This window comes from Dromaius novaehollandiae, chromosome 4 (genome assembly GCF_036370855.1).
Source record: "Dromaius novaehollandiae isolate bDroNov1 chromosome 4, bDroNov1.hap1, whole genome shotgun sequence".
NCBI lineage: Eukaryota > Metazoa > Chordata > Aves > Casuariiformes > Dromaiidae > Dromaius > Dromaius novaehollandiae.
Window position 1 is genome coordinate 71,914,172 of NC_088101.1, and position 14,396 is coordinate 71,928,567.

The window sequence follows — 14,396 nt, forward strand, 5'->3', positions numbered from 1 at the left end:
AGCCGCCGCGACGGCCGCCCGGGGCCGGGCGCGGCAGGCCGGCTCGCTACTGCCTGCAGCCCCCTGCCAACCCCGCGGCGGCGGCGCGGGGCGGGGGCAGGTGCCGGCCGGCGGCGGCGGGGCCACCTCCGCCGGGCCGAGCTCCGCCGGGCCGCGCCGGCCCCGCCCTGCCGCCGCCGCCGCCCGCTGTCAGCGCCGCGCGGCCTCCCGGCGGCGGCCGCCCCCTCCCGCGCCGCGGCCCCGCTGCCCCCGCACGGCCCCGGCGCCCCTGAGCGCCGCGCTCCCGGCCAGGCCGGGCGGCCCCGGCTGCCCGCCGCCGCCCTGTACCTGGTGGTGGTTGTAGGAGTTTCTCTGCTGCAGGAAGGCGGCGGCCGCCGCCGCCGCCTGGTGTTGGTGCTGGAGCTGGGGGCTCACAGGGGATCTCCGGTTCTGCTGCTGCTGCTGCTGCTGCTGCTGAGGTAAATTCATCTGCGGCGGCGGCGGGGGCGCGGCGGCCGAGAAGGGGCTGCTGAACGGCCCGGCGCAGGGGTTGTGCGGAGACACCGGCGAGAAGCTCTGGAAGAAAGCGGGGTTGATCGATGACGGGATCCCCGGGTAGAAGCTGGTCTCGGACTCCGGGCTGGGCGGCGGCATCGCGCTGATCTGCCCGCCGCCGCCGCTGGAGACCGGAGGTTGCTGCGTCTGCTGCGGAGGCGGCGACGAGGTCTGCACCGACCAGGGGGTGCCGAAGCCGGGCAGCGGCGGAGGAGGAGGGGAAGCCGCCGAGGAGGAGCCGCCCCCGCTCTGGTGATGGGGGCTGGGGATCTCCGGGCTCTGCAGGCTGCTGAAGCCGGAGCCGAGCCCGCCGGGCAGGAGGTTCCCGGGGCTACCCAGCAAGTGGCTGTTCGGAGGGGACTCCATGGGGGGCAGCGCGGCTTTCGCCTGCAGACGAGGAGGAGACGGAGGCGGATTCACGCAGGCGGCGGCGGCCACCCCCACATTGGGGTCCGCGGACGCCGCTACCCCCGGGCAGGAAGGGGCGAGGCGTTCCGATCCCCCCCGCTCCGCGCCGCCCGGGTGCTCGGCGGGGCCGCGGGGCTGGTAGTGCGGGTAGTCCCCTGTCGGCGGCGGCTCCGGGGGGTGACCGCCGAGGAGCTGGAGCTGCTGCTGCTGCCTGTGCTCCGGCTGCTGGTACTTGTCAGTGGGGTGGCTGAACTGCTGCTGCTGCTGCTGAGGGGGGTGGTGATGATAGTCTGGGGGGTGGTGGTTATTCAGGGGGTGGCTGCTGCCGAGCTGGGCTGGGCTGCTGAGCTGCTGCCGCTGCTGCTTAAACTCTTTCCTCTTCTGGCTCAGCTGAGGAGGCGGCGGCTGTTGCTGCTGCTGCTGCTGCGGTTGCTGCTTGTTTAAATCCTGGTGGGGGCTGAGACTGGGTTTAAAGTCAGAGGAGGGGTGGCCGAGAGGGGGGTGTCCTGATGCGGGGCTGCTGCCCAGCCTCTCGCTGCCTGGCTGCTGCTGTGTCACCCCCAGGAGCAGCTCATCCTGCATGTTTTGATGATGCGCAGCAGCGGCCGCCGACAGGAACAGGGAGGGCGGCGGCGACGCACCGGACACGCCGCCGCTGCCGGAGGAACCGGTTACAGTGGGCGAGAAGGGGCAGGAGGAGGAGGAGGAGGAATGAGAGGCGGCGGCCGCTGCCAGGCCGGGGAAGGACCTGGCGTAGCCAGCGCCTCCTGCCCCCAACGGCGGGTCGGGGCTGCGGTTGGCGGTCGCTGTCTCTAGGAGCTCGCGTCTGAAATCCCCCATTAAACGAGGGGGCTCCCCTGACACTGCCGCGGCCGCGGGGCCGATTCCCCACCCTCTGCGCCGAGCAGACAAAGGTGGTTAGCCCGCCGTGGGGGGGGGGGGGAGAAACAACCGCCTGTCGCAAACCACCCCACGAGCCGGAGAAAAAGCCACCTTCTAGAATAAAGCCCTCTTCCCTGGCATAGTCTCCGCTACGCTGGTTAAAAAAATCGAAGCCTTTTGATAATAAATAATCCTCTTTTCATCAGTTTTTCCCCCCTAATCGTCATTTAACACCCCCCCCCCCCCGGTAGGGCAGGCCTCCCTGTCTAACAATCGCCCCTACGGTAACCCGCTATATCATCATACACATCCCCGCACGGGTCACGTCTCCCTTGGCAGCTCCCCCATGTTAACCCCCGCGCCCGATCCCCCCCACTCGCTACACAGCAACGCCAGGGGAAGGCAGGGCGTTTCCAGCCGGGCACCGAGCGGGGAGGCAGGCAGGCAAGCTGTCAGCGCCCCGTGCCACCAGCGCCCCGCTTCCCCGCTCCGTGGTCTGCCGTCCCCTCGCCCTCGGCCGCCTCCCCGCCCCCAATACCGGCTCGGCGCCGGCTGCAACCCCCTTTAAGAACGCCGGAACGCTCGTCACGGCCGCATCACAACCCCGCCCCCTGCCCGCCCGGCCGACCTTGGTAATGAGCCGCCGGGCCCGGCCCCCTCATGAATAATGCGTGTCCCTGCGCCCCGCCCCCTCGTCCCCCCGCGCCGCTCCTACGCCGGGTCAGCGCTCGCGCTGCCCAACGGCCGCGCGCACACCGCTGACGAGCGGGGCGAGCGCTACCACTCGCTAAGGGGGGGGGGGAGCTGGCAGCCTTTAACTAACGCCCTGACGGTCTGCCTGCTTTTCTGTGAGGAAGACACTAACTGGCGTTCAATGACGTTGTCTATTCTGAGGAGGAAATCCTGTAAATAAAATGAGTTTGTTTGCGGCGGCCGGCGCGACGTGCTTCCTTCTTCAAGGAGCGAGGGCGGCTTGGGCAGTCGTTTCTCCCGCTGCCTCGGACGTCGCTCGGCCGCGGCCTGGGGGGGGAGGGGGAGGAGCGCCCGTGCGCCCCGCCCGGCTGCCCCTGCGCCGCTCATTTGCATTGACGCAGCCGCGCGCTGCTGGGGGGCGGAGCTGGGAGGCGGGGGAGGGCTACGCGCCCCAGCGGGGGGGGGCTGTGCGCGGAGCGCAGTGTTGCTGCGCGCTGCCGTCTCCTCCCCGGCGCTGCCTGCGCGCTCCGCGCCGCGCCACGGGGCGGGCTCGCCGGGGGGACGTGGGGGCGCTCGTTGTCTCCGCGCGGCCCCCGAGGGCTCGGCGGGGCGGGAGGGGCAGCCCGCGGGCGCGCAGCGCGGCCGAGGCGGCGGCCCCGCGGTGGGGACGTTGGAGACGGGCGCTGTCCGCCCGCCCCGGACGCTCGTAGCCCCCCGGCGCGGCGGAGCGTGCCCGGGCACGCCGGGTCTGGCAGCCCTGGCTCTGCACCCGCGTCCCTGCTTTCCGACCGCGCGGCCGGTTCGTACTGGCCTGAGAGGCCCCGGAAGGCGCTTAGGCTGAGCCAGTGCCGAGGTGGCTTATCTGCAGGGGCATGTGCGGTGTGCGATGTTGCCTTTTGGGATAGTTCCTGGACAGACACAACGTTAAACTTGGGATTTTCCCTTTTTGTTCCTGCTGAAGCACTGATCTTGGCAACAGGGCTTAATGCACACAAATAGATAGTTTGGCAACCTTAGATGTTACAGATGTAGATAATTCTTTAAGAGACTGTGAAATAACCGAGCTCCCTTTTGCTCTGGGAAAGCTGCAGTTCCTTGGGAGAATTAATACACATCTACTGAATGTGAGAGTACATCGGGGAGGTGTCATTATGTGCGTGACCTATCGTACTTCTCTCTAGGCATCCATTAGTGGCCACTGTCAGAGGCTGGATGGCTGCTTTCCATTTGGCTGATGGACTTTGGACTGACCCAGTGTAACAGTTCTTTTCTGTTAAATCCGTATCTGGTTGTTATATGCATATAAAATGCACAAAAAATGTTTGATGCAGGGCCTGCAGTCATCTCTGATGTGATCATTATTTTGTATTTGGGAGTAAGCCTGTGTGGGTGTGTGTATTTGTGTATCCATGTGACTTTTTAGAATTAACATGACAATATATTTGCAGCATAGAATAGTTTCTGTATTTATCTTTGCTGTATTATGGCAGAATAGTGGCGAATAATCCATTATATTGGAGACCTTTCTGTTTCAAGAACTTTGTAGCCATCTTTCTTGAAAGTGCAAAAAAATAGAGTGCAGACCAAGGGCCTGCTGATGATCACATGCTGAGTAAATGTCTCCAGCCAAGTATTCCCTGAAGAGTCAGCTGCAATGGCTACAGTCCCTCTCATAAACTTCAGTTTTGTGAGCTGTGGAACTGGTAGCACCTGGCTTCCCTTTGAACGTGTGTCATGCGTCTGATACTCAGGTGCAAGCCTGAACAGAAGCTGTCCTCTACCTGAGGCGTTCGGAGAGGTTCTTCCCAGTGCGCGTTCTCTGGCGCCTAATGAGGGTGGAAGTAACGCTGCAGCGTCTCTCCTACAGCCAACTGCCTGTTTCTATGAAGTGTGTAGGAACTCATTTGGTGGTTGTTTTTGTAAATGGTCAGCTCCTCTGCCCTCTCCCTTTGAACTGAGTCCATACTCTAGTGATTCTTCCTTCAAAACAGCTACTGTGTTGCTCATATGTCTAAAGTAGTTTTTTCAAACTGGCTCAAGTACAAGAATACTTGATCAGAGCCTCCATGAGGGCTTATCTCTACTGTGGTATCTGTCTACCACAATCATACCGCTATAATTCCCAAGTTTATTAAAACAACTTCCATGGGATGAATCTCATCTAATTTTAACCATGTAAAAATTAAGCATCCACTGTGAATCTTCCTCTACAAACACAAAAGACAGGTGATGCCACAGGGTGATTCATGCTACGCTAATATAGGTACCTTTAGAGAGAGAACCTTAAGCTTTCTCCCTCTGTTGATTATGAGAAAAACGTATGGCTAGATCTTACTGCAGGATCCACAAGTTCTTTGATGCCTCTTGGTCTGGCGGCAGCATATGCTCACTGCTTCTTGACTCTAATGAAAAATAAGACCAGTTGTGCTGAGTCAAAACAAGAGTCCTCCCAGCGCTCTATCCTGCCTGTGATGTGTAGACTCCTATAGCCCTTAGCTCTTGGTGTGTGCCAGAACTACTAGCTTCTCCTCTAACAAATCAAGTCTCATAACTGGCTCACTGGTGCCTTCGAGAAATAATGGGTTCCATCTGCAGTGCTCTGGTTTCCCTTTCCAGTTCCTAATTTTTCCGTTTTTGACCCTTTGGCTTTCACACCCTCTCCCATTAATTTATTTTTTGTCCTGTGTGATCACTTGATTCCTCCCTGATTTCTTCTTCCTTAAATGCCCCCTTCACATGAGAAGTTTGAGAGCCTTTTTGAGTTGGGATGGTAGGAAAGCAATAAAGAGAGTATCTGAAAATAGATGCCTGAACAAATTTATGGCCATTTGCAATTCAGGAGCTTCTTAGATTTGTGTTTCCTGAACTTACAGAATAGCGGGGTGCTTTGACTGTGTATTCCCTGGTTTTCATTGAAGCAAAACCCCTGTGCATGTGCCTGAAGGAGAGAGCACTCTAGGTAAGTCTCTAATGTGAGTTAGCTGGGAAAGCAGGATTTTTATGTTTGCTGCTGAGCCATGTGGGATGACTAGCTTTGACTAGACAACTAACATTTAGGAGAAATGAATGCCAAGCTATATGTAATATCACTACATATAATATGTAAATTAAAAAAATAGATGTTGCAAAACAAGCTGTCAGTAATTAGGTAAAACTGAATGTACCTAAGTTACGGTTCCTGCAGCCATTAATCAACCTCCTTCTGTGTATTTGCTGTAACAAACGTGCCAGGCATCAACTTCACCTAGGAGGCCTGTGGTGGAGCCAGGGTTGACAACTCTGTGCGGTTTCAGTCAGGGCCTTAAAGACAGCAAACATATTTTTTCATCTTGTGTTCTGCATAATCATAATTCACATCGTGTGCTAAATTCTTTGTGCCAAATTGAACCAGCAATGCTACAGAAGAAAAAATATACAGACAAATTGCAATGAGCTGCATGGCAATGATTCCAAAGCAGCTGTAACTGGAATGTAGAAGACATGAAAGGGATCATCAAGGTGGTGGCTTCTGAATGCTACCCCTGAGCGGTTATCACCTCTTCCAGAAACTACCACATACAACTTCAGTTCTTTTCTTTTTATAAAAGAAGAAGAATGACACCTGCTACTTGTCAGTGCCAGACAGAGGGTAGTGCGTGAGAGGGTTTTGGTTCACTGTTCAATTTTTTTGCTTGAGCAGAAAACTCCTAATAGCGGTTAGAAGAGGTGAAAGGGACTGTGCCAAGATGCTGCCTGTCTCTGAACAGTGTGTGGGTTTAGTTTCTTTAGAAAGCATAAGTTTTTGAGGGCAGAATCTGTACATTTTTCTAATTAGACACCACCAAACACCTGTTACCATTTTGAGGAATATATAATAAATCATGAAACTGATAAAAATATAACTATGGTATGTAGACTCTTACATGAATGCAGAGTTACTTCAGTGCTTCCTCATTATGCAAATTAATACTGAAATACCAGAATATCAGTAATCTAACATATAAAAAAGAATATAACTCTGTGACTGCTGCAAGAATCTGCTGTTTACCGCCCATTCGTTAGCTGGAAAATCGTGGTGCCTGAGATTTTAAATATGGGCTGCAAATAACACGTTAACATGAAAATTATCTATGCTCTCGTATCAATACTAAAAGCTGCTTTTCTGGTGAATTTGTGCATGTTAAAAGTAAACGTGGCTACAACTAGTTAGCACTAGTTTCAGAAAACCCTTGTGTGGTGGAGTGGTTCAGCACAGAGAATCATGGCCTTCTTGTAATGCAACAAATGATTGTTTCCACAGCCCACAATATTTATAGACGTTTCCCATGATTTACCAGTCCATGTGACCCCTCTTCCAAGTTCCTACAGCTACAAGAAAATCAGGCTTTTAATGTCAGCTGCTTGGGTTTTTTTTTCCCCTCTGTACTAATTTACTTCTTCATTTCCCCATCCTCTTCCCTGGTTTGTATTTGGACTCGTTTTTCAGAATTTTCTGTCCATGGAGCTCTGTCCTGCACGAGTCCCAGGGGCTCTGTAAAGAGATCTATTTCTGTCTTACCTATGATCAGGCTGCTTTAGGGAAGTACAGTCTGGTGTCCTGTGGTCTATGACATATATCTGCTTCATTCCTCAGCTTAAGCTTTGAAATGGGCCTGCATATGCATTCCAGGAACAGCACATTGTTATAACTGGAAACAAAAATATATGACTAACTGCACTTTTGATAGAGCTGCTTCCTCTTAACCTTAAAGTTGGTTTTCGTTAATGGCTTTTTTTTCTCCCTAAAGTGGAAAATGGTCTGGGGCTGCATATGATTCGTATAGAGAAGTAGATGATGTGGTTTTACAGTTCACAGGAAAAAGAGGTCTGTAGTTTTGTGTCAGTGTGTTTTATTTACTATTTTTCTGCTCATGATTTTTTAAACTCTGGAAATAATGATCTCCATACATTCCCATGAAGGAGGCAGGCAAGTTTTTTCCTTTCGATAGTGAGCATTCTGTTGATTCACAGTAGCTTACATTTTTTCCTCATGCTTTTTTCATTAAAAGAAAAATTAACGATCCAGATGTAACAAAATTGGGAGGGAAACCTTTGTTTGATCACTGTATGTCAGACTGAAATTAAAAACAGAGAAAACATAACACCATGGATTGACATAGTTTGCTCTATTCTGTTCTCCCCATGCCCATATCATGGTGGAGTTTCTTTAAAGCTAAAAATCTAGACCCCAGTCTTAAAATTCACAGTTGATGGGCAGCCCGTTGTCCCTTATTCAAAGGCCCGCTTATATCTCGAGGGCTGTGCTGCCTGCTGAACTTTAAGGATATGGGTTTTGCTCACAAGAATGCAAACCAGTGATTGACTCCTTTTTTCTCGTTTTTGCCCTGGAGTTTTACCAGCACATTAGACTAATATTTTCTTGCTTGCTAGTGGCTGTTTCTGTTTCTTTTTTGTTTGGGGGTTTTTTGGTAGTGGAAGTCATTAGAGTTTCTCCCAAGAGAATCACTGCCAAAGTAAACAAACATCTTCATGAAAGAAAAATAATGTCTGTGGAGTATTCAAAATTCCATGTTTTACAGAAAAGAATTTATGGCAACCCAACTAGTGAATTAAAGTGAATGAAGTCCTATTTCCAGTGTGCTGCTTCTGCTGTACTAATTGAATGTGGCAATTTCTGCTAGTTTCCCAGCTATGCAGTACAAGTTCTTGATATTAATTGTAGTTTAGGATGAAGGAAAATATGAGATGAAACTCAGTGTAGAAAGAGGATTTTTTATTGTTGGGAATTGAATAGTACGGCATGTAAAACCCAGGGGAATTGCTGTTGTCTCCAAAATGTTCTGCATGTGGTTGGCAAGAACAACAAGGACAGAAGAAAGTTCAGCTAAAATATTCATAAAGGCTGTCTGGTGGAATGCATTACAGTCAGCCGTATACCTCGGTGCTCTTATCCTTGGGAACTGATAATTTTTGGCTGAGATGAAACATTCTGAGGAACAGGAGGCTGGCAGATTTGCAGCATAGATTGTTTAAAGGTTTAAATACTGTGACTATCTCATCTTACTGTAAGTCTGTAGATATAATGTAAGCTTGAGTTACTGAAAAGTGATAGAATATCTCCATGTGTACAACCTACAAAATTGTGAAGAGCTTGTTTTCTATATGCCGCAGAGTTCTGTGCTCTTAACATGTTTTGTCCAGGATAGGAATAATTCTCCAATAGAGCAACTATATTTCAAATTCGGTGGGGATGAGACCATCTCTAGTTCTTTGTTTAGGCAGTGGTTTTCACAAAGGGGACCAGTGCTAACTGGGAACTATTGCCAACACTATCATATGTTTCGTGACAAATGCTAAGTGTTCAAAAAGTTGGCACTACAAAATAGAGATACTGTCAATCTCTGTTCAGTTCTCAAAATGATTTGTAGGATTTTAAAGCCTGTATTGTTGCTGATGTACTCACATATCAGATAGCATTTATAGTAGTCCTTGTAATCTAACTGGTTAATTTGGTTATATTACCAGTACAGAAGACAAAATTTTTCCTGTGGTAGAGAATACTAGGGGTTTACTGTTGTTTTTTTCCTGTCTGTCACATGCAGAAGAACAGTTGGCCCAGCAGTGTCTTCTGCTGTAGTAAGAACACAGTATTTTCTAGTCTTCCTTTCTATGTACGGTTCAGACACAGCTGCCACTATTTACCAAACATGAAGGTGTTGTTCACAGCTCTGTGGGTAAGTTTGGGTTCTGTTGTAAAGAATGCATAAGACATCTCTATTAATTGCATGAATGTTCAGTGTATGTTTATATATCCAGCTACTGAGGTATAGGAGGCTCCCTGAAATTTCTGTCTCCGGCAACTAGTATAACTGACTTGTGCTAAGAAGAACTGTATTAAGGTTCCAGTCTTGGGATAATCTGTTCTGGAGGGTTGCACACCATAGTCTGACCATATTTAGGAGACCAGCTAGAAGACTCAAGGAGATCTGAGTGGAAATTTTTGAGCAAGGAAGCTTTGCAATGGAGTCCATTCATGCTGAATGGAGTGCTGTAGCCCTTATAGCAGATGCAGTGGGCGGAAGCAAGCATGTGTTTGTAGCTAGGTCTCCCCTCTGCTGAAGTGTATAGACCTTGTAGCAACTTAAACAGAAGGAGTATGTGTTTGCACCCCAGCAGACTGTTAAGGTTGGTGCTTTAAGTTGCTATGAAGATTTATCAAAGTTTGCTTATTAAACTGCTGAGAGATGACAGAGGATCAGGTTCCCCTTCTGAGCCCTAGCATTTGTCTTGTACTAAAAGCAAGGACAACCCATCTGATGTATATATATGCAAAATGTATTCTCTTGACCATATTTCATCTTTGAGTATAAGATGGATGTTCTGTAACTTTAGAAGAGCATCCACTGTTTCAGTGAAATTATTTTCAATGGCTTCTGTAAGAAATTTGTGGTTTTAATTAGCCTGTTTGGAATGATTTTAGAAATTAGCAATGCAGATGCTTCAGATTCACCATATAACTAAAATCAAACTTTTATACACAGGCTAGAATTAAAGAAATCTCAACTGAAATGAAGAAAACTCTTTAACCTTGTCATTGTAACTAATTATGACTATATAAGACGTCAAAGAGCTCAGACAGTCATGAACCTCTTGGTCTCTTGAGGGTGGGATGCTCTCCTTCCCACTTACCGAGAACTTGTAGTATCTTTACAGAATAGTTGAACATTCGTGACACTAATGATGAGAATCACTAGCCTGGTGATCAGGCCATGCCTCTGTGAGGTAGAAGAGGTTGGCCTGGATGTGGTGTGGCAGAGGAGGGAGCTGGACTCAGGTCTGCTATAGAGCAGATGAATGCTCTCAACACTGAGCTGCTGGTTAGTGATACCACAGCTACTTTTTCACCTCCTCCCATTTTTTTTGTCTACTTAAAGCTATTAAGTTGAATTTCTGAATAGGCAACAGGGTAGCTGATACTGAAGTTTTCAGCTGTTTTACTGTCTGCCTACTTCCTTCATCTAAATCTGCCTAGCTCTAGTTGGGACTCAGAAATAAGAACTCTCTAGTCCTCTTATATAATGTACATTTCTGATCTAATGATCAACTGTAAATTAACGATAAGCTTCATCGCTTTTGACCATTTGTGGTATTATGATGGTACAAAGACACTGAAAAGCAGTATAACTGTTTCACCATATATATTTTGATTACTAAAACCATATCCGTGTGATTCTTTCTTAGTGCTCATGTATAACATTTTGAAAAATTAAAAACTAAAGAAAAGAAATCCAAGAAAATGTCCTGCCAAGAAACTCTGTAAAAAGCTGAATGCACATATTAGAATATTTTTATTAAAACATTTTAGAAATGCATTAGCTATGCAAAAAAAAAATCACTGAAACCTAGAAAAGGTAATGAAAATATTGCAATTCAATAAAGTGAAGTATATTAAGAAAGAAAATACGCAGTTGAAGTCATCCAGACAACATTAGTTTTCTTTCATAATGAGAACCTGAGGGAAATGCAGAGTTAAAATTAGTTTGTTTCTGCAGACTCTATGTTTTAACCCTTTCTGTGCAGTCTTTCTGAAAAGAATTGCAATTGTTTGGATGCCTTAATCATTAACTCCTGTACTGACATATTTTTAGCTTTTTTATAAGTTTAAGCAAACGCTGAGAACTGGAAGTCATACTTTCTAACCACATAGCTACGAGGTGAAGGAACTAGGATAAGATCAGACCTATTATGTTTACCTTTTATGTAGAGAACACAAAAACTACTGTAATTGTGTAATTTCCTCTCTCATTATGGTATTGAGGCCCCAGATCCATTCTTATGCAGTGGCACAAAACAATCTAGTACTTAAGTATAGCTTACAGAAACTTCTTTGCCGAATCGATGATTACATATGCCACAAATTGATTGTACCAACAATATTAAAAGGGAAAATGACCTAGATCTTTAAAAGTTTTCCAAACCTTGGTGAGTGTCCTTGAGTTATTGTTGATATCATTGTCGCTCAATGTGCTTTGAGAGCAGGTCAGTAAAATGAATCATTTGAGGAGCCTTTGTTTTCGTATTGGTGATCTTTTTTGTGCATGCAGTACGTTATAACTGAGAAAGAGAAAACTTCATAAAATTTCTACTTTAGGAAATCCAAGGGCTGGGTTTTTTTTCTTTTTCTCCCACCTAACCTCTCTTTTCAACTTTAAAAGGTCGCTTCTATATGAGGAAATATACCAGAGACTATAGTGGTATAATTATGCCTTGTGGACACTTTTTAATCTTGTATGAATGCCTTTATAATACAAGTGTCCACATGGGAAGTTATACCATCATAACTATAGTAGCATAATTATGCTGGAGGATTTTGTATGAAGACAAGTTCTTTATGAAAGGTTTTGTCTGGGAATTTTATTTTGGCTCTTCACTTTTCAGCTTACTCATGCGCTGAACTAAAAGGGGTTGATCAAATCAATGAAAGTAATGAAAATTCAACGGTTATCAAGTAGACTGTCAAGTGCCGAGGAAATTGGAAAGTAATAAACATATATGTTTTGTGATAATATTCATGTGCATTGTTGTCCTTATTCTCCAGTGTTTGAGTTTGTGAAGGGTTTAATGAAAGGGTAATGAACGAAGTCTATTCTCGCTCAGTCTCATGAACCAATATACCCAATAGTTAAAAATCGGTAGAACATCAGAGATTCTTAGCTCTCATAAAAAACAACTGGGGTTTCAGGGCAATATGACAGTGGGGAATTATGTGAATACTTTTAAGCCTCTTTATCAGATCCTCTGCAGCTCTTGCTGAGCCAATCAGCTATTGAATTTCTCTATTTCCTATATCCCAGTTAAATTAGAATTCCTTAAATATGAGTCCTATGACAGTAGTCAAAATGCTCTTACAACAATAGGTCATTTACATGAAAATAACACTGAGTACAGTAAGGGCACAGTAACACTTAAATAATTATTTACAGAATGTGCTTAGAGTAAACTACGGCATGTTTCAATGTCATTGTTTCATAGACTAAGGCAAGAAGAGCCCAATCATTTCTGGTGACCTAATCCAATCCAGTGCTAACTCTGACCATAAAACGTCCTCCTGTAAGTGCTTGAAGGCCATTATTTCTAAGTGAACTTCATTAGAAAGATACCTGATTTGTTTTTAAAGAGTTCAGAGAATGAAGAGCCCACCACATCTATAGCAACCCTCCCTGTTCAGGTGAAGTGTTTTATCCGTGGTCTGAATTTCGCTTTACCTTCCCTTGTTGAATCTTTGCTGGATTAAAAAGCCTTTAGCACTGGACATTGTTCAATAAAAGTGCTTAAAGACTGGGATCAAAGTACCTCATCCCTCTTTTGTTGTTAAGTGAATCTCATTGAGCTTCTTTGGTTTCTAAGCGTAAGGCAACACTGCTGTATCAGTTGTTCCTGATGTCTCTTTCAAGTTTACAAACATCCTTCTTAAGTAAGGACGTCAGAGCTGTACATAGCAGGAATGTTATTACTAATGAGAGGGCTACAGCATGAGCTGAACAAGAGCATGCTCTTCCGTCTTCCTTTTTGAAGTGTGTAGGGCAAATATGGGCAAATATATTGCTACTACCAAAATTTTCATTTTTTGTATGTCTTGCCATGAGCCTGTAGGCCTGAGTGATTCCTCATAAGGGTTATTATGGATATTATGTTTTTCCAATACAAGCTTATTAGAGGGACACACCACACTGGTATCTTGCTGTAATTACCAGAATATTTGGGTTTGCCCTGGGTGGAGCTGAATACAATCGTAGTGCTTCTTTCCTGCTCCGCATTCAGTTTATCTGCCAAGATTTCTTTTAGAATTGAAAATACAGTATCCAAATTTGTAAATATAGCTTACTTTTTGTTCCAACATGTATAAACTTTTGTTTCTCATTAGTGGAGTGTGCGTTTGTCAAGCGGGCATGAATTATATAGTGATTGGGTTATAATGTTGCATGGCTGTGCCATTTTCTTTATTTCCTCTTTCACCAAATTTTTACCTATAAAATTTCCTGGTAATGACTTTCTGTTTTCATCCAAATCATGGCCAAAGATGGTGATTATAATTAGTCCAAAAAGTCATTCCAATGAGTTTATTCTTGAAATAATGCAAATGGAAGATAAGACTGTTTTTGAATACCTCTCGAACTCTGTAAGTTATCTGTTTTGCAATTAATTTAGAATATAAAGATTTTTGCACAGTGCTGATATCATAACCACTGTCATGCAGTGCCCAGGTTAGTGGTTTATAAGCACATAAGTATGTGGTTTTGCAGTTGCACCCCACCAGTCTGGAACTCTTTAGTGTAATATCAGGCCTGTTGTACAAACAGAAGGAAACAAAAAATATAAATTTCCTTTTTGGTAATAATTCCCAGTCTTTACCTGTTCTCTCCAGAGCAGAATGTATGCTAGTCATGGTAATGACTGAGCTACATAACTTTTTGATGTCCTGAAAATAAAAAGATCAATTTTATTGCAATTGTGTGGATCTGAGTAAGGGGCAGGAGCACTACAGAAATGCACAGAAAAGGAAGCAAGGAAGTCCGCCAGCCTGAGGACCACTTGCAACATGACCCAGAGAAAAAAACCTGAGAGAGGTCCTTGAAACTGAGAGTAAAGAAACTGTCTCCTACTGTTTGCTTCCTGCTGTGTTCAGGGAAACAGTAGCTAGTGTACATGGTTTGTAGATAAATAGGATTGCAACAAATAAATACCTGACTCCATCACCAGTTCCTCCTTGTGACAGGCACGATGTACAAGGCATCAAAAATCAACTAATTGTTTCTAACTATGTTTTGAAGTTCTCAGTGAAGGTGCATTGGGAGATAACACGTTGAGTAAGCTGAACTAAAACTACATGGTCTGCTTTT

At 46.4% G+C, this 14,396-nt stretch overlaps 1 protein-coding gene and 1 long non-coding RNA gene across 3 annotated transcripts in view; one reads left to right on the top strand and one right to left on the bottom strand.

The window, feature by feature from the left end:
• The window catches only part of CPEB2 (cytoplasmic polyadenylation element binding protein 2), a 56,014-nt gene extending 53,588 nt beyond the window's left edge, over positions 1–2,426 (bottom strand). The window contains exon 1 of one of the 2 annotated variants that reach the window (XM_026121929.2): positions 328–2,426. In XM_026121929.2, the coding sequence (XP_025977714.2) occupies positions 328–1,782 (1,455 nt within the window). In that variant the 5' untranslated portion in view covers positions 1,783–2,426. The remainder of the gene's footprint in view (positions 1–327) is intronic. The other variant, XM_026121928.2, reaches the window with a different exon arrangement.
• The window catches only part of LOC112996468 (uncharacterized), a 33,153-nt gene continuing 19,108 nt past the window's right edge, over positions 352–14,396 (top strand). The window contains exon 1 of the long non-coding RNA XR_003262449.2: positions 352–458. This is a non-coding gene — a long non-coding RNA (uncharacterized LOC112996468). The remainder of the gene's footprint in view (positions 459–14,396) is intronic.